This window comes from Podarcis bocagei (assembly GCF_964188305.1).
Source record: "Podarcis bocagei genome assembly, chromosome: 11".
In the NCBI taxonomy this organism is placed as follows: domain Eukaryota; kingdom Metazoa; phylum Chordata; class Lepidosauria; order Squamata; family Lacertidae; genus Podarcis; species Podarcis bocagei.
Genome location: NC_138136.1, coordinates 8118303 through 8142255, shown reverse-complemented (window position 1 = coordinate 8142255; position 23953 = coordinate 8118303). Strand labels below are relative to the sequence as shown.

General features: G+C 45.4%; 2 protein-coding genes across 2 annotated transcripts in view; one reads left to right on the top strand and one right to left on the bottom strand.

Annotated features, from left to right (window-relative positions):
* Window positions 1–23953, bottom strand: part of DAPK1 (death associated protein kinase 1) — a 552849-nt gene that overhangs the window by 296754 nt on the left and 232142 nt on the right. The gene's annotated exons all lie outside the window — the stretch shown is intronic.
* On the top strand, window positions 20692–23862 carry GAS1 (growth arrest specific 1). Its single transcript, XM_081213849.1, has one exon. The coding sequence runs from the start codon at window positions 20825–20827 to the stop codon at window positions 21824–21826; it is 1002 nt and encodes a 333-aa protein (XP_081069975.1). The 5' UTR covers window positions 20692–20824; the 3' UTR covers window positions 21827–23862.

Sequence of the window (23953 nt, the reverse complement as noted above, 5' to 3'; positions counted from 1 at the left end):
GGCCATCAAGTAGGATGGAAGAATCTGACAATTTTGATGTCTCTCAGTTTCTCATTTTTCAAGTCTTAAGTTCACTTTGCTCCATTTTTACCTCAAGTTATGAATTTTTTTTTGGGGGGGGGGGAAATAAACACTGCATGGAAATTCACATGCATTTTCATGCACATTTGTTCCAATAAAACATTTTCTTCAGCCACAGTTTGTTCATTTAAAAAATGTCCCTCCCCCTCACACCAGGGCTGTTCAACATGGTTTTACACATAAATATTTAGGAACCCAACCCCAACCCCTGTTCATGTCATTTGGAGACCCACCCACCCCATAATAAGCACAGCAGGATGAGAAGTCAAAGCTGGAGCAAAAGAGCACTTTTAGAGATCTTTCTTACAGAAATGACAACACTGGAAAGAAACAAACCAGAAACCATTTTTCAAAACAGATTTTCCTCCAGGTGTTTTTTTCTTCTTCCTCCTCTTGTGCTGTCCTTTCAGAATCTGTTATCTCACACTTGGTTCACTTGTTTACAGCAGCCGAGACTTTAACAACAGCTTTGGTTTATCACTTTTGCCTAACTTGGCAAATGAATGCTTTGCAGTTCTCCAAGCCATAAAGCAGATGTTTAAAATCCTTCTGCAATGTCAAGACACTTTTGCATGACCTAAGCGCACGATGCAAATTTGCCTTGAAAAATTATCCTTCCCATTCTTCTTTTCATTTTCCTATACTTTTACTTTGCACTGATCAGGAGGTTTCATATATAATACGGAACAGATGGATGATGCAATATTTTCACACTTAAAAAGAACATGGAAAGTTCTTTTTCCAGTGCAGAATTGCTTGCATTCTTTATCCTAATAATGCCATCTGACTCACCGTGGATCACATTTCCCCACATCCATCATAGCCAAATAATGCATTGTCTAGGGGCCGCAATACTCTTAGCTTGCCCATCCATGACTGACATTCAGCACATTGTTCTCAGAGTAGACTATAAAGGTTGACAGAAGGTAAATTCTAGACCAGGAGATCAGGCTACAAAACCCTTTTGTGTGTTGTCTTTCCTCAACCCCTTCCAGCATCTCTGTAGCCTCCCTTGGTGCTCAGAGTACTTTCAAGTGCAAGCATGCAGGGTATCACTTTTCTAAGAATTCTGGCCTGCAACCATACACATTCAGCTCTCAGTAAAAAGATATGCCAGCAGAGGAAGCCAAACACAACAGTGAATATGTTTTTTTTTTTTAAAAAAAAACACCTTTTGCAATATGAGCTTGTATTACCACTGATGTCAAAGCTAGCACATTGCTAATCTAATAAAAATGCACTGTAATTTATCAGCATGCCTGCCCTGCTTTTGCCACTATTTCATTTAATCATGTGAAATCTGTACATTTGAATTTTCCTTAAAATATAATCTAAATGAAGATGTAATGACTTCAGGCCTCAAGATGTTTGGGGTCTGAATAAGCCCTTTGAGGCCTAATCCTGATTTAACCTCCCCCCCCAAAAAAAACTTCTTTAATCCTTTTCCTGGTGAGTCTGCAAGAGGAACTCACGTGAACTTGTATCAGCTGATATTCCACCTCAGGTAAAGCATCTCATGTTGCCAACTCATCTTGTACTGGAAAGAAAAATGCTAAGGAATTTTGAAGGCACCTCACCTGGGGAGGAACTGCCCAGGTAAGGTGCAGTACCTTACTCTCTGTACCACTACTGTGGAACAGCTCACCAGTTCTTTGTTTATTTTTAATTTTAAATTTTTTTAAAGAATTTTTTATTCAGATTTCACAAAAGATTTTAACAAACACAGCAACACAAACAAACATAAAGCAAAACAAAAACATGTATAATTTCAAATCCTTATTTTCGTATAACTTATTTCCCAGACTCCCCCATACCTCCCCTTACTGCATTCTAATTTCAAACTTTTTTCAGCAAATTCTTACTCTCAGTCTTCTCAGATTTATAACCTCCTTTCTTCTTTTTAATCTTAATCTTTACAGCTGTAAACCCCTTAATTTATAAAACCAGCGCCATTCTAACACTCATTAATTTTACAGTATTTCTTAAGATAGTTCTTAATTTTTTTCCAATCTTCTTCCACCGCCTCTTTTCCCTGGTTTCAGATTCTGCCGGTTAGCTCACCAGTTCTTTGTTTAAGCATGACCACAGATGGCCAGGGAATCATATCACAACTATTACCACAGCGGGGATCAGGGGCTACTAAAGCTCAGTGGCAATTCACTTGAACTATAATGCTGCTCCCATACCCTCCATTTGTCCCTATTTTCCAGGCACAGTCTCAAAAATATGAAAGTCCCCAGCTTCTGATTTGATCCCAGAATGTCTCTGTTTCCCCTGCCAGTGCTGCTGGCCCTGAGTTTGGGGAGGAAAATGAGCTGGCACTGGTCCCGAGTACTGGTGGTGGTAATGGCGGCAGCTGTGAGGGAGCACCCCATTGTCTCTCCAGGGCTGCTGCTGCTGTTGCCAGACACCTCCCTTGGGCAGGTGACAGCAGCTGCTGGAGGGCAGGTGAGGAGGAAGAGAGGCTAACACCACTGAGACCCAGCTCTGTGTGTCACGCTGGCTCGAGGCAGAGGGCAGGGCCAGAAAGGCAGAGCTGAGTGGAGTGCAAGGAGTCTTGATTTTTTTATATTTTAAAAAATGCTTTGTGTGTCCGCATGTCAGGGGCTTGACCGAGGAAGAATGGTGAGAACCCCCGGTGGCAATTACACAGGGTCCCCGGACGTTTCACCGTCTATTGATCCCTGTGCCACCACTTTATTTCTCGCTGCCACCACCCAGGCCCTACCTGGTACAATACTGAGTCCAGTCAGGGTTAAATTGGAACATAAACTTTTGTTTATTTATTGCAGTTTAACAAGCGTGTGGTTTCATAAACGGTATTGGTCAATTACAATCATGGGGTGCCTATCCAGACCTATAACTTCCGCTACCTGCTTTCACTCACTAAACCACCTCTCAGATATTTACTTGTCTTCCTAGCCCCTAACTGTTCCTGACTCAGATTATTTTGCTACACTAACTCAACCTACCCACAGACTCTATCCCAATTCACTCCCACTCCAACCAGCCTCCCAACGAACGCCTCCCTTCGCCCCTCCCAGAGCTGGTTTTATAGTCCCTCTGACTCCACCCCCTGGGTCCTGATTGGGTAACCTGTTTTAACTATTTCACCTCCAGCACTCTCATATGTTAACGTCACACACACCCTCCCTCTCTGCACCTTCCCAAGAAGAGGAGGACAGTATAGATTTAGAACAGTGGGTTGCAGAAGGTCATAGTTCAGAGGCTGCAGAGGGGAGAAGCTGGGAAAGGAGGAAGAAGAAGCACCATGGGAAAGACAGCTAACAGACTCAGTGGTTTTTTTGAAAGCATTCCTGAGCCCCCCTCTTCCAGGACCTGGCGTGCATTGAGAGTAGGAGAACAGAAAGCTCAGAGGCAGAAAGCACAGATCAGCCAGTGCAGAGGTGGTGTAGAATAGGAGGGACTGGGGTGAGTGGGACTTTACTTAGAGCAACGCCATTATCTAAGAGAGATTGCATCCCTTCGTCTCTCTCTGTGAATACTGAATAAACTACTTGGTAAGAACTCTTGTTTTTCTGCTTCTTGCCATCCCACCGTGGGAGGGATAGGCTTCCCTGAAGCCTTGACACCATGTCTAATCTTGCCCCTTTCTAAAATTTATCTATTGTTGTGCATTTTTTTCTTTTTGCAAAGAATAAAAGAAAATTGGGATTAAGGAGTTTTGTCAGGATGGCGGAGGGTGTGTTTGTGCCCCCTTGGCGTTGTAGTGTTGGAAATGCATTACGAGGGGAGGGGCAAAAATGGGAGAGGGTCAGTTCAGTGCAGTGAGAAATGTCCCTATTTTCATCTGAGGGATGTGCTCCTCTTCTAAATTGGTTCCTCAGCAGCAATGGTGTCCAGCACAGCCTGAGCATCCCAGATTACCCATCCCTGATGGACTGTTAGCCCTGATGTTTTGTCTTTCTTTTTCATCCCTGGAAAATGGACTTTAGACTACAACATCTAAACATAAAATAGAAAAGCAAACCAACTCCCCCACCCAAAATAGATGCTGGTTTCCTTCTGTTGTACATCTGGCTCCTGGTTCTTATTATCCACCAAGTACAGTGGTGCCTCGCAAGACGAAATTAATTCGTTCCGCAAGTTTTTCTTCTTGCGAGTTTTTCGTCTTGCGAAGCATGGTTTCCCATAGGAATGCATTGAAAATCAATTAATGCGTTCCTAGGGAAACCGCTTGCCAGGCTGGCGGTGCGGAGAAGGGCTTTTCTCCCCACCGCAAGCCTTCAGGACAGGTTCGGGAACAGAGGGGAAGGGGCGCAGCGCTTCTCCTCTGTTCCCGGGGCTTGCGGTGGGAGGAGGGTTTTTCCTCCCCACCGCCAACATTCAGAACAGCATTCTGAATGTTGGCGGTGGAAAGGAAAACCCTCCTCCCACCGCAAGTCTTCAGGACAGCCATCCGAAGGCTGGCGTGGGGAGAAGGGCTTTTCTCCCCACCGCCAGCCTTCGGAGCAGCCTTCCGAAGGCTGGCGCGGGGAGAAGGGCTTTTCTCCCCACCGCCAGCCTTCGGAGGAGCCTTCCGAAGGCTGGCGCGGGGAGAAGGGCTTTCCGCCCCACCGCCAGCCTTCGGAGGAGGTCCGAGGACAGTGGGGAAGAAGCGCTGCGCTTCCCCACTGTCCCGGAGATTTCCCTATGGGCTTTCGTCTTGCGAAGGAAGCCCATAGGGAAATTCATTTTGCGAAGCGCCTCCAAAACGGAAAACCCTTTCGTCTAGCGGGTTTTCCGTCTTGCGAGGCGTTCGTCTTGCGGGGCACCACTGTATATGGTTAACTGTTGGTAGGAAAAGATAAAGGTGTAAATATCAGGCCTGCCAAAGAGACCCACCCCCCAGGCAAACACAGCCCACGGGCAATGCATGCTGGTCTAGCAGGCACCTTGACAACCCTACCCCTCTATCATTTCAGTTTGTTGTGCCCGTGATGAACGGCTGTGCCCAGCTAGTAGAACCAAATTTGGCAAGGGTCACAAATGTACCTGACTGGTTTGTGTGACTTACGGTAATGTTCAGAATTCACGTTAGGTCTTCATTTGTGACAAAAGACATTGAGTTTGATATAGAAGCCAGAGAGCAGCTGATCTTGAATGTAGATATGAGGCTGGGCAGAGGACAAAAGTGCATTATGTCTCTTTTTTGCTCTGTGCACAGCCACAGTTCTTCCAAGAAATGCCTTTGAAACATGATATTGCCAGGAGCTGCCAAAAATAGGCTACCCCTTTTATGGCCAACAGAGAGACAGATAAGCTGGACCATGAAGTTGTGCTGATTGATTAATATAACCCCTTTCTGAAGAATAAGGATAATCCAGTATTACAAAGATGGGAATCAGACCCACATGAAATGTGTGGATTTACCTAATAACTGCATCATTTTATGTCCATGTGATGTCCATTATTTGAGCAATACCATAGCAGAAATTCAGACATTGAACTAAAAGGAATTCATCTGAATGGCATTCGGACATCAGAAATCTGAAGCTAGTCCCAAATTTAGATGAGTATTCTGCACTTAGAAAGTATACATGAAAAAGATTGTCTCAAAGTAATAAAGTCCGAATACTGGTGGTCTTGCCCACCACACCTCAAATAAAATAAAGATCTGAATACCAGTATTATTGAACTATGAAACAGAGGTGGTTTATTCTAGAGCAGCCTTCATCAGAACTGGACTACAACTCCCATCATCCTCAACCAGCATTATGTAGCTACCGTGCTTTTCTTCTAGAAAAAAAAAAAGGTGCTGGTACTGCATCTCCTTGAGTATTCCCAGAAGAAAGCACCAAGAAGCTAACAAAATTTTATTCCCAAATGCTCCTCCGACTTCCCGGCTAAACATTGTTAGAAATGCAAGTCAGATTGTGAAGCACTTCTTGCATTTTAGACCAAGTAAGGTCTGGTTATTCCGTGTCCTAAAAAAGGAATGAAAACTGCTCATAGCACATGCACACCAGACAAAAGGCAAAAAAATTGACCAGAGGTGTAAAATATAAATAGTGGGCCGTATGATCAAAGTATAGCTATAGTTGCATGCTATTCTTCTGTGATTCATGGTCTATATAACAATCCCTTCCATTTTTACCTGGCAATGTCACTAATGTTTACTCACTGACAATGAACTCCAAAATGGTGTGATAAAGAGTTAAGCCAAGATCCCCAGATGTGAAGGCTTGAGGAAGTTTAAAGACAATATCTTAGGTTCACAACTTGATCATTGTGATTCATATGTGGGTAAAGACTGGGCACAGGTGGGCGATACTCAGATTGGCTGACCCAGGGAGAAAGATAGAGAGTATAGTTTTGCATATAATTAGTTAAGTTCCTTTAAAAAACAGCAATCGTGTACAAATGGTTCAGATGTAAGAGTCAGTTTGAGGCAAGCAAAGTTTGATTGTGCCAGAACTGCAAAATCCCTTGTATAAATCCATTAAAAATGGCTTCCTCCTACATTTTTATTCCCAGCTCAGCAGGTTTCAATAGGTTTCTACATCCCACCTCCATTTTACACCTCCGTGGCAGTGAGAATCCCTGAGCTTTGAACTCACTGTCCTCAAGGAGGCCCTTAGCCGCCACATCTAATAAGCTCATCAGTAGCTGAAGTTATTTTAAATTTTTATTTTTTAACAAATATTTTAAGTAGTTTTCTCTCTCTTGCCTTCTTTGGGCTTTAACTAAAACTGTGATTTCCTTCCGTTACGATTTATTAATGAGATCTCACGCAGAGGAATACATCTTAAGCATACTCTGTTTTGGCTCTGATCCAACTCCAAAAGCGTTTATGGCTCTTTCACAGAAATAGAGATCTTCACCAAAACAAAATAAACAAAAAGAGAGACTTTTCAACTCGTATTTCCCCAGAGAGCGCTACTCCAGCCAAACCACCCCTGGAAACATATTTTAATCCATTTGAGCAAAGAGGAATTCTGGGATTGCTGCCTGATTTGCTTAGGCATCAAATTACATGTGGGGGAGCTTCTGCTGTTTCTGCGTATCACGCTATTGCTTAATATACAGGAGATAATATTGAAAAATAAATAAAACAACGCTTTGTGGCGCCACTATGACATCAGAGACTGTAACCACTCGGAATGCAAAAAATGCAAATCCCTGGCCTGGAAAATATCTGCAAGCAGATTGCATGAATTCATAGCCTAGATGAGCTAAGTGCAGGATTCTTTAGCTTTCTGCTTGGAAAACAAAACAAAACAGGTTTAACAGACATAAAGGTGGTGTACTTGAAAAATTGGCACTGAAAGCCAGGAATTAAGCTGGGGAAAGGGGAGGGCACCCAAAGAGGCGGAGGAAAGGGGAGGGAGGGAGGTGCCAACTGGCAGAAAATATGGGGCCCTGCCCCCCCTAAATATTTTATTGGGCAGACCAAAGGGACCAGAGCCCCATAAAGTTGGCACCTATGGAGTGAATCATGGCAGAATGTGCAGAAAGGGTGGGAGAGTAGCAACGTTTTCCAGTGGCTTCTGTTGTTGCATCACACCGTGCCCACTGGCATGAATGAAGTTTAGCATGGCATACTTGTATATCACTCCAAAAGTCTCAGTTCCGTAACACAACCAGTGAAAAGGAAAAGGACCCCTGACAGTTAAATCCAGTCGCAGACGACTCTGGGGTTGCGGCGCTCATCTCGCTTTATAGGTTAAGGAAGCTGGTGTTTGTCCTCAGACAGTTTTTCTGGGTCATGTGACCAACATGACTGAGCCGCTTCTGGCGCAACGGAACACCGAAACCAGAGCAGCGCACGGAAACACCGTTTACCTTCCCGCCAGAGTGGTACCTATTTATCTACTTGTGCTTTTTTGGCATGTTTTCGAACTGCTAGGTTGGCAGAAGCTGGGAACGAGCAACGGAAGCTCACCCCATCGTGGGGATTTGAACCGCTGACCTTCTGATTGCCAAGCCCAAGAAGCTCAGTGGTTTAGACCACAGCGCCACCCGTGCCCCAAACACAACCAGTACTGCAGTGTAAAAATGAGACAGAAAATGAGAAACATTTAGTATTATAATAAGGGAAATTAACCCAATGTCTCCCTTGTCTGAATGCAGCCTAAGTGTTCTTAAGTTACATGCATCTGTCCTGCCATATAAACATGAATAGCACACATGTGGGAGAACTGTGGCCAGCTACACCCTTCTGTTGTGCTTTCATGATGGGAATCAAATGCCTGTGAGCAGCCTCCCCAAATAATAATAATAATAATAATAATAATAATAATAATAATAATAATAATAATTTATTTATACCCTGCCCTTGCCAGTTTGGAAAACCGGGCTCAGGGTGGCTAAAAACAAATTTAAAACACTTAATTGATGCAACAAAAAACAGCATAAAATACATTATAAAACATGAATAACAATAAATTCAAAAATCAATTTAGGGGGGAAATCCATCCAATAAACGTTAGATGATCACCAGGGCCAGCTGGCTAAATTTGGGCCAGTGAGGAGACCAGGGGAGAATTAGCTGTGGGATCCCACAGTGGGTAATCTTCATAAAAAGGGGAGGGGGGAAGGAAGGGGAATAAAAGATCAGGCTAAGTTCAGATTAAAAGCCAGGTGGAATAGCTCTGTTTTACTGGCCCTGCGGAAGGAGGTTAAATCCTGCAGGGCCCTGGTCTCATGGGACAGAGCATTCCACCAGGTCGGAGCCATCACTGAGAAGGCCCTGGCCCTGGTGGATGATAATCTGACTTCCTTTGGGCCCGGGACCTCTAAACTATGATTATTCATGGACCTTAAGGTCCTCTGCGGGGCATACCAGGAGAGGCAGTCCCGTAAATATGCCGTATATCAGCTCAAGCATGTGAGCAGAACTCAAGTTATAAATCCAGATGCACAAAAAATGGAAATGTAGGGAGCTTTGAAAAGTTAGTTCTTACTCATCAACAATCTAAGCCCCCCACGCACATCCCAATCCATACATGGAGCTCCTATATGAGCAGGTGGTTCCCTGGATCTGGTAGCAGATGCTCCTGTTAGGACATAGGAAGGCTCTGTACTTCTCAAGCTGTAGCACCTTTATATGGAGAGAGAGAAAAAGTTACTTTCCCTGTTATTTTTAGACATGTTATACATTTATTAGTATTAATTTTCCTTATGGTAATAAAAGCACATGACTTCGCAGGCCAAAAGATACAAGAAACAGTACCAGTAAAAATAAAAAGATTTTTTTAAAATAAAAAAACAGCCTTATGAAAACATTCTTGACTGAGTATTTTTATGCAATGTGTATAGAAAATAAATGGCGGCCTTTAGTATGATTTTTTATTGAAATGGTTTGCATAGCTCACAAGCTGCATAATGCAAGAATCCAGAGCTCATGCACAGGTAAGCCACACTGGCGAAGTGTTGGATGGAGCAGATATTTTGTACCAAGGCAGATCTAAATATTGGCCAAAACAGAATCTAAATGGGTCTGCTATTTGTTAGTTGAACCCATTACCAGGACCAGACATACACTATTTAACTAAACACATACCCCCCCCCAAATAAAATGTGTCTTTGGAAACCAAGGTTCTGCACACAGGAAATCTAAGTTTTCTTTTCATTCAAATTTTGGAAATGAGACTAACAGTGCGATCCTATGCGTGTCCACTCAGCCAGTGAGTTCAATGGGATGTGCTTCCAAGTAGTATGTAGCCTAGCTTGTATGGACGCTATCAATCTCAAACCATTTTTTTTTTAAATTTATTTTGCAACTGCATTTCTGTTATTCACTCATGCACATGTGGGGGAGGTCAAGGATACTTTTAGGTGTCACATGTGAAATCTTTCTGACTTCTTTGGGGCGGTGACTGATGAATCAGGAAACAGAACCAGACACCATAAGCACCAGACCAGCATTAGGAACATTTTATCTCACCCCATCTGCGCCTCAGTCTCCTCTGTTTGAAAGACAGATTATAAATTGTTACTGCTTTCATTAATTTGTTTTCAAGAATCACAAATTACGCTGTTATTTTATCTGCCAAGTCTGCAAAGGGAATTGGAATGTGCAGCCAAGCCCAACTTTATAGCACCAGAAGTCGACAACGCCCAGGTTTCTTCATCTAATATGAGCACTTGGTGAAAACTTTGCTGCTTTTTTAAAAAACCGGGAGGTTGGGAAAGGTCACCCCTTTCTTAATTTCCACTGCCATCATTTCAGACTCTGCTGCCTGCCTGTGCGTGCCTGCTGGATCGAAGCAGAGCAATCTAACACAGAAAACACATTTTTTTGTTATTTTTAATTAACTTTTTTTACTCTATCAAGACTGTAAACTCTGCAAGTGCACTTGAAGAAAAATCATAAGCAAGAAACCTAAACAGAAATCAGAATGACCTCCCCGCTGCAAATGACTCTGCCAATGGGGAATAATTTCAATTTGTATGCGAATTTTATTTTATAGCTAAACAAATTATAGGAAGACAAGTATTCCATTAACCCCAGGAGTCTTCCCATAGTTTGATATGAGTGCACCAAGTCTCTTGGTCTGTGGTTTTTCATTTCTTTTCCTTTTGTGATCACTCCATTGCAAGACGGCTCTTGTGTGAGACTGACTGCATTGACAGTCAAATACGCCCCAGCCGATACCCAGAAGGACAGTCACCATCAGAACTATTATTCGTTTTTATCCAGCATTTTCTCCATGGAACTTGAATAGACGCATATGGCTCTCTCCCGCACCATTTCCATCTGCCCAACAACCCTGAGAGGTAGGTTAGGCTGAAAGACAGTGAGTGACCCAAGGTCATCCAGTGGACTTCATGGCTACATCTGGATTTGAACCTGGATTTTCCCAATCCTAGTCAAACATTTTAACTCCTGCATGTAAAGGTAAAGGTAAAGTTAAGTCCAGTTATGAACAACTCTGGGGTTACAGCACTCATCTCGCTTTACTGGCCGAGGGAGCTGACGTTTGTCCGCAGACAGTTTTTCCAGGTCATGTAGGCAGCATGACTAAGCTGCTTCTGGCGAACCAGAGCAGCACATGGAAACGCTGTTCACCTTCCCGCCGGAGTGGTACCTATTTATCTACTTGTACTTGCTTTCAAACTGCTAGGTTGGCAGGAGCTGGGACCGAGCAACGGGAGCTCACCCCGTCGAGGGGAATCTAACCGCCAAACTTCTGATCGGCAAGTCCTAGGCTCACTGGTTAAGACCACAGCGCCACCCGCGAAAAAGATGTGTACAAATACGGGAATGGGATCATACCAAGGAGCAAACACTACAAGGCAATTGCAGGATAGCATGAACAAAACCACACAAGCAGAGACCTGTCTAAGACTGGAGGCACTGCTTCCTAATAATTGTTTGCGATTAACAGTTTCCCCCAAAGAAAGTGAACTGAATTGAACTGGAATGAGTGCCATAACCCTCCATGTCCAATCTACCTTTTATGCCAGCCTCTTTCACAATAAGCTGGGCTTGTAAATTTAGCATGGGAGGCTTCCTTTTTCCAGAGTTTTCGAGATTCCTGCAAAACCCCCTGAAGCTTGTGTAACTCCTCCCTTTCCCTGGCACCTTTAAATCACTCTAATGTCACTCCTGATCAGCTCCAAAGGAAACAGGTGGTTTTCATACAGAATGTTGGAAAGTATGACAATGTGTCTCTTTATTCTGAGATAAATTGAAAATGAAAATTAAGAACCACTTAATAATCTAAGGCCCTAGAAAATTTACAGGTAGCTTGATAAGCAGCTCCTCTCACCCACCCTTTATTGACTTGGCCAGGTGGCATCTATTCTACTTCCTAAGGTAAAGGTAAAGGGACCCCTGACCATTAGGTCCAGTTGTGACCGACTCTGGGGTTGCGACGCTCATCTCGCTTTATTAGCTGAGGGAGCCGGTGTACAGCTTCCGGGTCATTGGGCCAGCATGACTAAGGCACTTCTGGCGAACCAGAGCAGCACATGGAAATGCTGTTTACCTTCCCGCTGGAGTACCTATTTATCTACTTGCACTTTGACACGCTTTTGAACTGCTAGGTTGGCAGGAGCTGGGACCGAGCAATGGGAGCTCAACCCGTCACAGGATTCGAACCGCCAACCTTCTGATCGGCAAGTCCTAGGCTCTGTGGTTTAACCCACAGCGCCACCTGCATCCCCTAGAATGGTACAATTAGTATGTGTGAAGTTATGCAATGGTTATCCCTCTGCCATTCTTAAAATAATGAAGGTCAAAAAGCACAAAGTTTCACAAAAGATAAAGAACTCAGTCTGTTTTGTATGAAATATAAGATATGAAACCCAGTTTTGAAAACTTTATTATTATTATTATTATTGAAAACTGTAGCAGCCTGTGCCTGGAAATACCCACGGGCTCTAAAGATGGTATCAGTAAATAAATATTCACAGCTTCCTGAAGATTTTTCCCGACAAAGATGTTCTTTTCTGAGTTTTTTTTCCCCTTTCTCCCTTCTCTCACTCTTTCTTCAATTTCTTTTGACCTTTAAAAAACCAGTCATTATTCGCAGCTTGATTTTTTCAAGATGTTCTCTGGTACAAAATGATGGCAGTGAATTCAATTTGAGAGTCAACTCATGAAATGCAATATATATAACAGGCTAAAGACGGTATTGCTTTAGGCATGATTTTATGAAGCAAACAACCATTCAGAGTATTTCACCTTGGAGTACAGCATATCCTTTTCAATGCAGTGCCCTTTGGCTCTGGAGCCGAAGCATTTTACAAGGGGTATATTTAAACCATTCACAGGCATCCGAGCAAAATGTGCACTGCTCAGCTACATGTCAGGTAACTCTTGCTCTTATAAAGCATTGTATACATGGCTGGTTTGCTCATATCAATACTGTTTAACAGCTTCCTTGCCCTCCTTGATGAGCGGAATAACACTTTTATCCATCAGCAACATTTTGAAAACCTGAGAGTATGTTGTAGATCTGTGGTGAAATCAAACCTTGGCAAAAAAATTCTTACCGTGCTCTTTAATAAAATCACCTTGCGGTTCTTTATTGCCCTCTTGCACAACTACAGTTAAAGGTGCCTCAAGATCTTGCCGCCCCCCCCCCCCCCCAATCTCAACAGAATAGCAAACAAAACCATAGCATTAAAAACACAAGCATACTGAAAAGGCTTGCAGGGTGTGGCATGGTGAAAACCTTCAAAACCATCAGGTGGAAATCGGTGGCCTAATCCAGACTAGTGGAAATCAGGTAAGGTATTCAGCCTAAGGAAGGGGGAGATCTTCCATTAAGTGTCCAAGTTTGCACACTTACAGGAGCATGGCTGAATTGAGCATTCATGGGATTGGGCTGGATCTTTCTTACTTCCAGACATTTCTTCAAACTGGACCAATCATGGCAGAGGAGATGGAAATCAGACTGTGAAGAGTAATCTAATGTTTGTATGCAGTGCCCGGTTCACACTTAATCTTATTTACATCATGGTAGAGGCAAGCATATGAACTAAAGCATAGATAATATTGTGCAATTGATAGATAAATAATTCTCCTCCAGAAAACTGGTGCCTGGATACTTACAGACTAACATGGGTAACTCAGATTTAGGAATGGTTATCAATCTCTTCATTGCTGCAAAAAATAAAAAAAATGGCAATGTCTTATGACTGGAAAGCATTTCTCTTCTGATGTCTGAAAGATTATACAGAATATGAGATCTTGTCATATTCTAACAGCTGCAGTGTATGTTTTCTGATGATTATCATTTCATAAAAAAACGAAAGCTGATAAAACTGGAAATAGGCATTTTTTTTAAAAGGGTCCTAAGTTCTAAATGAACTATCGTGTGATTCTGTTCACAGCTAAACCTGCAGAGGAACTTGACTCAGTAATTTTTGTGGTGGGGAAAATAGGACTTGTATCCTGGAAGATGCTCTCCAGAGGTTATGCTCCTGTTATTAGATTTGTGTGTCCAACTGTGCAAATCCATTTCAAGTGTGCTTCTTTCAAAGCTCCACGGGAGGGATGGAACAGACCCTCCAGGGAATTCCTCTTAGAATTCCTCTCCAAGCCAGAACCTTACATGCTTCCCTGACAAGCCTTCCAACCACTTGAAATGTTACCCAGTGAAAGATTTATTTATGTGCCAAGCTCATACCCACCTTCCTGCAGGGAGTGCCAAGCCCCGCAAGGCTTCCTTCCACCACAGTTTCTTCCCAGACATTTTGGCTTTTTAATAGCAAGCAATTACCAAACCTCAGCCAAACCAGGGAACATTTCTCTGCTCATTGTCTACACAGGTAAGGGAGCACCCTGATGCAAATGTTACAAAAGGTGCTGCTCAGAAAACCCATCCAATAATACCACAAAAAATGTGGTCATTTACATGGCCATCTATAAACAGATTAAGTGTTATCTAGACAGTAATTTGCTGTGGGCTGTCTAAATCTCTTTATGACAGTTTGCCTTAAACTTGTATATTTGCTGTGTACAAGTCAAGGCCCTGGACTTTACTCTTTGAGAACCTAAACAGAATCTAGGTGTCTCTTTCGTAGTGGGGCAGTTTAATATTTTCTCTCTCTACTATAATATTTTTTTAAAAAGAAATCTAAAGCAGAAATCCTTTTGAAACAGAGTTATGAAGCAGTCAAAGGTTCTGCAAGCGTAAAAACATTGTAGTTATGTTTGTTTTACATATTTAAAGCATCGTGCTTAGGATGGCCACTTTTGAATTGCCAAAGGGGGGCGGGGTCACCAATTTGTATAACATGTATATATGCTAATATATATGTTTAAATGCAAATGGGTTAAACCATGGAGTCTAGGACTTGCCGATCAGAAGGTTGGCGGTTTGAATCCCCGCGATGGGGTGAGCTCCCGTCGCTTGGTCCCTGCTCCTGCCAACCTAGCAGTTCGAAAGCACGTCAAAGTGCAAGTAGATAAATAGGTACCACTCTGGCAGGAAGGAAACGGCGTTTCCGTGCGCTGCTCTGGTTTCCAGAAGCGGCTTAGTCATGCTGGCCACATGACCCAGAAGCTATACGCCGGCTCCCTCGGCCAATAATGCGAGATGAGCGCCGCAGCCCCAGAGTTGGTCACGACTGGACCTAATGGTCAGGGGTCCCTTTACCTTTATATACACATCACCATAGTGGGGAAGACAGTGATCAGGAGAGCTGCATGCCCACTTGGTCTGCTGCCCTGGTGATGATGGGCAACTTCAAGGCCTGTTTTCCTTTCTTATGGATTTTTAATCTTTCAACCAGACTTGGACCAGACAGCCCTTCAAATAAAGGCCACCTTCAAACACAGGACTGCCCTTTGATAGCCCTGTAAAGAGAGGACAGTCTTCTGTAGAGGACATGACCATCCTAATCTTGTGGCACAGACACAGAATTATTTGTTTCAGGAGCCAAATGTTCGCTATTTTATCACTTCACTGCCTGGCCTCAAAAGAGGCTCGGATGGGAGCATGCTTGAAGTGGAACCATAGGAAGAGCAAAAAGCCACATTTGGGACTCCGCCATGGCTGTGTGCCAGGACATGGGAGGAGCAGGTGGGGTTCATCTCCTCCCCTCTTCAGTCTTCAAGCCACACCCAGCCCTACTGCCCTGTATATGGTTTGCGATTAGCAAGTGATGATCTAACTCAAGTCTTGACCCAACCCAACATTTCTTATAATACTTCTGTCCAGCCTTTCCATGAGGGAAGACACGCACAGTAGCTGAAAACAAAGATAAAAACCAACTAATCCTTCCAAAAAGACAAACCATCACATAAGAACTTTTCAAGAGCACCACAGCAGGGGGACAAGCACCACATCTCCAACTGCTTTCTCTCACGCTTGTCATCTAGTTGGGATGGGGTGGTGCCTATTAGATTTTCTCGCCCTCGTGTCCAACAGTTGGTTATTCTAAATCCCCATGCTTTGAATTTCCCCACCCACAAGCAGAAGCCAAGGGTAGAGTGGGTGACAAGGAAATTCAACAAGTCAATAAGACAATGATAGCACATCAAGCGTGAAGGAAGGTGTGGTGCTTGATTTTGGTGGCAGCCATGAAACCCACCTAAAGATGAGTCCAGCCTGGGTTAACTTACCTGCAGCATCCTGGGAAGTTCAGCACCTCTAGATTTTTATTTTTTATTTTAGCACTTCTAGATTTTCAACGTGGCTCTGGTAGCCACAAAAGGAAGCTCAATCTAGAAAACAGCATAAAACAATCCAACAGCTGTCTGCATATACAAAGCTGTCTGCGAACACAAAGAAATAACTCCCATAATAATGCTATCTACAATGTCTGGTACATATAAACAATGTGTGTGTGGCTAACACTTCTCTTTGGTTATGCAAAATCTCCCATGTAGATGGATTAACAGATATCCATGTATTTGTTTAACACAGGGTTGGGGAACCTGTGAACCTCCAAATTTTGCTGAACTAGAAACCCTATCATCCTTGAGGCTGAGGGGTGCTGGAGTCCAATATCTTCCAGAAGGCCACAGGTTTGCCTCCCCTGGCTTAACAATTACCCTTACAGTTAGTAAAGTCAAAAATAAAGGGGTATTTGACTCCTCTTCTGTTTGTAGCTTTGTTTTAGCAACACGTGTGGTCCAGTTTGCAGTTTATATTGGGAAAGGGTTTATAAAGCAGTGATCCAGTAAAGAATTGAGCAATATCTCTATGTTTACCATACATGGGGTAAATACCCTCCGTAATACTTACATTTCATATAAATAACAATCCCATTTTTAAGGAGGCAGCCAAGCAAGCAAATATGATATATTAGGAAGACAAAAGACCCACAGACTGGGAAGAGCTTTAAAGACCGTTTGTATAAGCATTTATATGCTGCTCTCTGGAATTTGTATTTTCATATTCAAGGAGAAAATAAACCTTCCTTTCTCAACAGGGATGGCAGCATATCCACATACACAGACACCTACCTCTGAAAGAGGACAACCAATCAGAGTAGAAATGTGTTTTGAAGATAGCCACTCACCTGCTGGAGTCTCTCACTCTACAGAAGTATGAGATATATAAATCTCAGAGGCTGCACTGGGTCCCTAGATGCTGGCCTTCATTAGTCAGTTGGGACGCGGGTGATGCTGTGGTCTAAACCACTGAGCCTTTTGGGCTTGCTGAAGGTCAGCAGTTTGAATTGCTGTGATGGGGTGACCTCCCAGCTCCTGCCAACCTAGCAGTTCAAAAGCACACCAGCACAAGTAGGTAAATAGGTACCACTGCGGTGGGAAGGTAAATGGCATTTCTGTGTGCTCTGGCACCCATCACAGTGTCTCATTGCGCCAGAAACAGTTTAATCTGGTAGAGAATTTCCAGCTGTCTGGAGTATTCTCAGCTTTTCTGCCCAGAAATGGTGCAGGGAAGGCACTTTTGCCCAAAGCCAGACCCATCCATTCATACACTACTTGACATTGCTGTCATCAAGTGATTAACATGCATGCGCAGATCATCTCCTAGCTTCCGTCCTGTGAAGGACAATTGCAAAGATCCAAGTCCTTTTCAAATCTAAATGACTGGCACAGCAGAGAGATCAAACAGCATCTAGCACAGTGCATTTGCTACATCAGGCAGAAAAATCATTAAGCGGTCCACCAAGAACATTAGCAATTTTCAAGAGGTCCATGGAAGTGAAAAGTCTGGGGTCCAAGCCTTTCTCTTAGGCATGGTCGGCCAATTGGTGCCAAAGAAGGGCAGAACATTCTTTATGTACGCAACAACAGCAGCAAGAATACTTATCGCAAAGTATTGGAAGACACAAGATCTACCTACTCTGGAAGAATGGCAGACGAAGGTGATAGACTATATGGGACTGGCAGAAATGACTGGCAGGGAAGAGAGACTGCGGAAGAAGATTGGAAGAAATTCAAGGACTATCTTGGGAAATATTATAAAATTAGTGAATGTTAGAATGATGTTGGTTAGAATTTAAGTGGTTATCAGCTGTAATAATTAAGATAATTGGGGGGGAAGAAAGGTGGGAATTTAAGTGAAAATTAATGGTAAGGATTTGCTGAATGAATAATTTGAATTGGAATACAAAAAGGGAAGGTATGAGGAGGTCTGAGAAGTAAGTTAAAAGAAGTGAATGGAATTATATGTGTTTTTATTTTTGTATTTTTGCTTTTTGTTTTTTCTGTATAACCTGTGAAAAGTTAATAAATATATTATTAAAAAAAAAAAGTCTGGGGTCCACTGATGTTGTGGTTGGTGTGTTTGGTTGGAACAGAGGAGACCTGCTTTAAAAGCCTCACCAAACCATAAAACTCACCTTGAGTCTGAGGTAAATGATGGGAATCCAGAGCAAGTGTGGAATGGCAAGTTAAGAATGCTGGACTTGGGACACAAAGAAGCTGGTTCAATGCCTGGCCGCCCCCACTAGCCAGAGAGATGGACCAGTCGCTATCTTTCATCCTAACCTACCTCATAGGGTTGCTGTGGTGATAAAATGGGGAGGGGCAGAACCATGTGTGCCTTCTGAAGTCATTGGAGGAAGAGCAAGATATAAATGTAAAGGAACACCACACCTCCATCATCATGTGTAAGGATGGCACAACTATACTCATATGTGCAATGTAATTATGTGCTGCAGCATATAAACCAGGGAGATGGTTGTGTAGGTTTCACACTGTTTCCTACACAAGAGGGAATTTGTGTGAAAGAGACCAGAGTCTTAAGTTTCTAAACTGTGAATCATCTCCTGAGTGTAAAAACAGATGCTTGCTGGGAAATGCTTCGAAAAAGATTGTCAGATTGACTCCTAATTGTTGGGCACTTTCATACTAATGTAAGATTTTAAGACAACATTTATCTCACAAATCCAAGCTCCTTTTCGTTCTGGAAAATAGCTTTAGTCTTGATTTTTATGACAGATGGAGCCACAGTCTCCTAGAGTCTTTGACAGGCCGTAGACACTGATGCCCCTGGTGGTCAAATGACTGTGAAACTCTGAAATTAAGGTAGCACTAAACTTAAAACAAAACAACTGTGCAGGACACTCTTGATGCCAAAGTTTTTAATCCCTTAGGTTAATTTTTTTCCTTTGCCTTTTCAAGGTGGCAACGAATGCCACGCAAGAGACGTGAGTGGCTGGGTTAATTTCCTTCTCAGCATTGTCACGGATTTTAAGGAATTGTTACTGTTTTTCACCCTAAGAAAGACACTTCCAAAACTTTACAGTTATCCTGGTTACAAATGTTTAACATGTTTCAAGTTAATCTACATGCGGAATCCCTTCTTCTGCCCCTGCCTCTAAATCCATGTGCTTCATCCCATGGAATTCATATGCAAAAGCTTAACTTTAATGCAAATTTGTGTTTTCAATGAGTTGGAGCAGAAGGCAAGGATTCTCCCACAGATGCTCTGGTCGTGGAATTGCAGGATCTTGTCTTAAGTGAAAGTTTGAGGGAAAGGTTCCCTCCCTGTCGAAAGGATTTAAAAGCGTGTGTGAGATCCCTGATCCTTTGAGGACTCACTTCTGTCTCCAAGTTCCCAACCAAACAACTCACAGGGAAGCCACTGATCCACCTTTTCGCAAGCTCTCCAGTATAAATAAACAAGTGTGTACCTATTTATGATGAAGAACCTTTTAACCCTTCCGTTCGGTTCAAGGTTCCACCACACGGAGAAACTTTTCAGAGCCACGTTCTGCCTAAAAAACCCGCCAGCGGAACAAAACAAAACCGTCAATCGAGCAGCAGCCCTTTCTGCCCGCTGCAAAGAACTGCAAAGTTTCTGCTTTCTGCTTTGAGAGCGCTGCAAGTTAAGCTGCCTGGAGAAGCCTCCTAAATGGGAGGAGGGGCTCCTCGGGGGCTGCTGTCAATCTCTTTAAGCCTTTCCTTTCAAGCTTTGAATGTGAGCTGCCCACTAGCCCCCCGCCCCGCACCCTCCCCCTTTCTCCAGCAGATCGTAAAAGAAAGGAGGGGGGGAGTTTCAACAACAGCCCGGACCAATAGCAAGTCGCAGAGCGAGGAAAAGGGGCCGAGCAACGGGAGGGGGAAAGAAAAAGTGGAGAAAAGGAGAAAGAGCGAGCCAGCCAGGGAGCTCGGGCGGAGGGGGGGATGTGTAAAAGGAGAAGAAGCGTTGCTAATTTTTTTTTGTTTGTTTGCTTTTCCATGCATGCATAATGAGGGCTGATCAGAGCACGCTGCTGCTGCTGCGGCGGCGGCGGCAGCTTGGAGGGCACTTTTGTATTTAAAGCCTCGCGAAAGAAAACAGCTCCGCAGAAGGATCCGCCGGAGAGAAACGGCTCGCCGGGCTCGGCGGCAGCAGCAGCAGCCGCATCCCGGAGTGAGGAAGCGAGAGCGCGAGCCGGGCGGCTCTTTCTTGTGCAGCCTCCAGCTCGCCGGGCGAGGAAGGAGGCTCGCGGCGCGCACCGGGCGCCCGGCGACGGCGGCTGCCCCAGCGACCTGGCATGCACGGCGATGCTGCCCGCCGAGCGCTGAGAGCGAAGAAAGAAGATCGGCGGGAGCGAGGAGGCGGCGGCGGCGGCATGAGCTCAGCAGGGAGCCCCCGGCCCCGCAGCCCCAGGCTCCACTGACCGCCTCGCGGCCTCCCCAGCCCGGGAGGAGGGGGCGGAGGCTGCTGCTGCGCGCGGCGGCAAGAAAAGGCGCCGCTTCCCCGCCGATCGCAGGCCGAGCCGGGCGCCGCGCGGATGGATTGATGAGCGGGACCCTCATGCCCACAGCGCGCAGGACTTCGGCCAACTTTCCCACCGGCGGCTGCCACCCCACCCCCAGCGCCTCCCGCTCGCCCTCGTCGTCCGCCTCCCGCCCGCGATTGTCCTGCCGCCGACCGCGATGGTGGCAGCCCGGCCAGGAGGAGGAGCAGCAGCAGCAGCAGGCGGGCGGCGCTGGCGGGCGGCGCTGCTCCCGCTGCCCGGCGCCGTGGCGCTGCGGCTGGGGCTGCTGCTGCTGCTGGTCGCCGCTGCCCCTCCGCCGGGGGCTGACGGCCGGCGCTTGATCTGCTGGCAGGCGATGCTTCAGTGCCAGGAGGAGCCCGACTGCAGCTACGCGTACAACCAGTACGCCGAGGCGTGCGCGCCGGTGCTGATGGCCGCGGGGGACGGCGCGGGCGCTGCTGCAGCGGCGGCTGCCTCGCCGTCCAGTAGGCGGCGGTGCCCGAGCCACTGCATCTCGGCGCTCATCCAGCTCAACCACACCAGGCGGGGCCCGGCGCTGGAGGACTGCGATTGCGACCAGGACGAGAACTGCCGCGCCACCAAGCGCGCCATCGAGCCCTGCCTGCCTCGGACCAGCGGAGGCGGAGGAGGAGGTGGAGCAGGCGGCGTCGGGGCGGGCGGCGTGATCGGCTGCACGGAGGCGCGTCGGCGCTGCGACTGGGACAGCCGCTGCAGCGCGGCGCTGGGCCGCTACATGACCTACTGCGGGAAGGTCTTCAACGGCGTGCGCTGCACCGAGGACTGCCGCGCCGTCATCGAGGACATGCTGGCCGTGCCCAAGGCGCTGCTGCTCAACGACTGCGTGTGCGACGGCCTCGAGCGGCCCATCTGCGAGTCCGTCAAGGAGAACATGGCGCGCCTCTGCTTCGGCGCCGACGCCGTGGGGCCCGGCAGCAGCGGCGCCTCCGACGGCGCCATGGACGACTACTGGGAAGAGGAGTACGACGAAGAGCTGGCCCCGCGCGGAAGGGACGACCTGGACGACGTGGCGGCCGTGGCCGGAGCCGGCTCCGAAGCCGCCTCGCCCAGGAAGCCCAAGGACGGCTGCCCGCCGCGCGCGGCTCCCTGGACGCTTGGCGCCACGGCCTCCATTTTGCTGCTGCTGCTGCTGCTCTCGTAGCCATTTCCAGCCCGGCGCTCGTGAGGGGCGCTGGAGGAGACCAGGCCGGGTGGAGGAGAGGGGGGGAAGGAGCCTGCGCTCGCCCGAGGGCCCTGGCTCCTCTCCGGGAGGAGGACGGGGCTTGGGCACGGAGAAAGGAGAGCCTCACCCCCAGCAGCGGCCCTGCAGAGCCCGGGGACTCTGAACTCGCCCCAGGCAGAGGGGCCTCTCTTCTCTTCCCCCCCGAGCCTTGTATTCAAGCAGTGTGCCTTATTCTGCACCTCCAGTATGCCTTTGGTTTTGATGGGGCTCCCCTCCGTGTCCTCACTGGGCCCGGTTGCCTTGCCTGACTAGTTCAGTTGGAACAGATGCTGGGCTGGATGTTATGGTTTCTTTGCGCTGTGGTCACTCCTTCCTCCTGTCCTCATCTCTGTTTGTACATCAGACCCCAGAATTGTGGTATTTGTTGCTTTTGGTTCCAAGCGTTCCGTGCATGTCCAAATAAGCGTGCTTAGGGCTGCAACCTTAGAGATGTTTTACTCCTGGCATTTTTTCCCCTGCGGGGCTGTATGAAGCAACCTGGATATGCCTGTCATATACAAAGATTGTGCAGTCCTTTCTTCCCTGTGTACAAATCACTACCAGTTGCAGCTTCCGAATCTTTCCCCTGTACATGCAGGAAAGTAAGTAGCAGTGTGTATAATGGTTTGTTCCCTTCCCCACACACACACTTAGCCCCTGCATACAGCCGTGTCAGGGGAAAGGCGTGATTCACCCCTCACTGCACTATGCAAGTTGTTGCTACTTGGCTCCTTAGAAGCAAGAAAATGAATTCACAATAAATGTGTAGCGTGGGTCATCGCGCCACGAAACCAACTTGCAAATAGCAAATGTTTGCTCTCCGCCCCCTGCCCCCCCAAGCTGTAGACATGAAGGTAAGAAAGAGTTAGGCTTCTTCCCTAGAGTGCCTTCAGAAATGCTGCTTTACAGAGCTAGCCAGCATCTTGAAATGGAGTCCTTTCTCTCCTCCCATTCACAGCATTCATCATGATGCCTAAAAGAAGATGCAAACTTTGATTCCTGTTAACTGGGTGTGTGCTTGAGTGGAGGAGACTTGAGTATATGTGAGGGTTTTCCAACACCTTTTCTCAGGGTTGTTTTGAACATTAGTGGTAGGGACTTTATTCTGCGTTAAGGTATGGAAACCCCATGTATTTTTGTCACGTGTGAGGATTGCACATGCTTTTTTTGCATGGTGCATGTATGCTGGGAAGCTAAAGTTGTGGTTTTCCAGTAAAATAGGTGTGTGTGTGAACTTCACACATTGTTTTCATGCTTTCTCCTACAAGGATTCCCCTAGCCCATAATGTTCAAAGTGGCCCTTGCACCACTCAGAATTGCAATGCAATACAATTCATCAGCAATTTTCTCTTGCCTCAGCCTAGTAGGAAAAATAATGCTGATTTGTTGGCTACATCGAACAATGCAACCATTGTCTTAAAAGAGCTCTGCACTGCCATCTTCAAAAGACACTTTTAAAATTCAAGAACTTGTATCTGCAAACATCACGAAAAGTTATATTGCCTCTAATCCTATCAGGGGGCTGACCTCTGGTAAATCTTATATAAAATGTATTTAAAACTGGGATTTGTTACCAGTCGTTTTTGCATGTATATAGAAATTTATAAATTGTATACTTGGGAATAATTTATTTTTTAAGAAATTAAAGATTTAAATGCACCCCAATTGCAAGATAAATGCATCTGCTATTCTTTTGTTGCAAAGGTACAGATCTCATTTGATATGTAAAGGGATACAAGCAACAGTAATTCCCATGGAAAAATGCTAGATCAAATGTACAGTGTATTTTATAGATTTGAAGTTAACATCTGTATTGTTTGGAGAGACTTGATGAACTTTGTAGAATTGTATAAATGCCTCTCTGAGCTGCCTTGAACATTGTATTTTTATAGAATGTGTGAAAAGGTCCCATGTCTTAAGTATCTATTGCTTGTGTATTTTTATGTGTAAATTAGTAAAGAGAGATTTTTAAAGAATATATATCTGGTGAAGTTGTTTTCTAGATACTGCACTGCTCTTGAGATAGTTTAGAGGCAATGGGAACACACATGCAAGTAGTTAATGTAT

Coding starts and splice junctions, on each gene's coding strand:
- GAS1 (XM_081213849.1), top strand. CDS start 20,825: ATGGTGGCAGCCCGGCCAGGAGGAGGAGCAGCAGCAGCAGCAGGCGGG.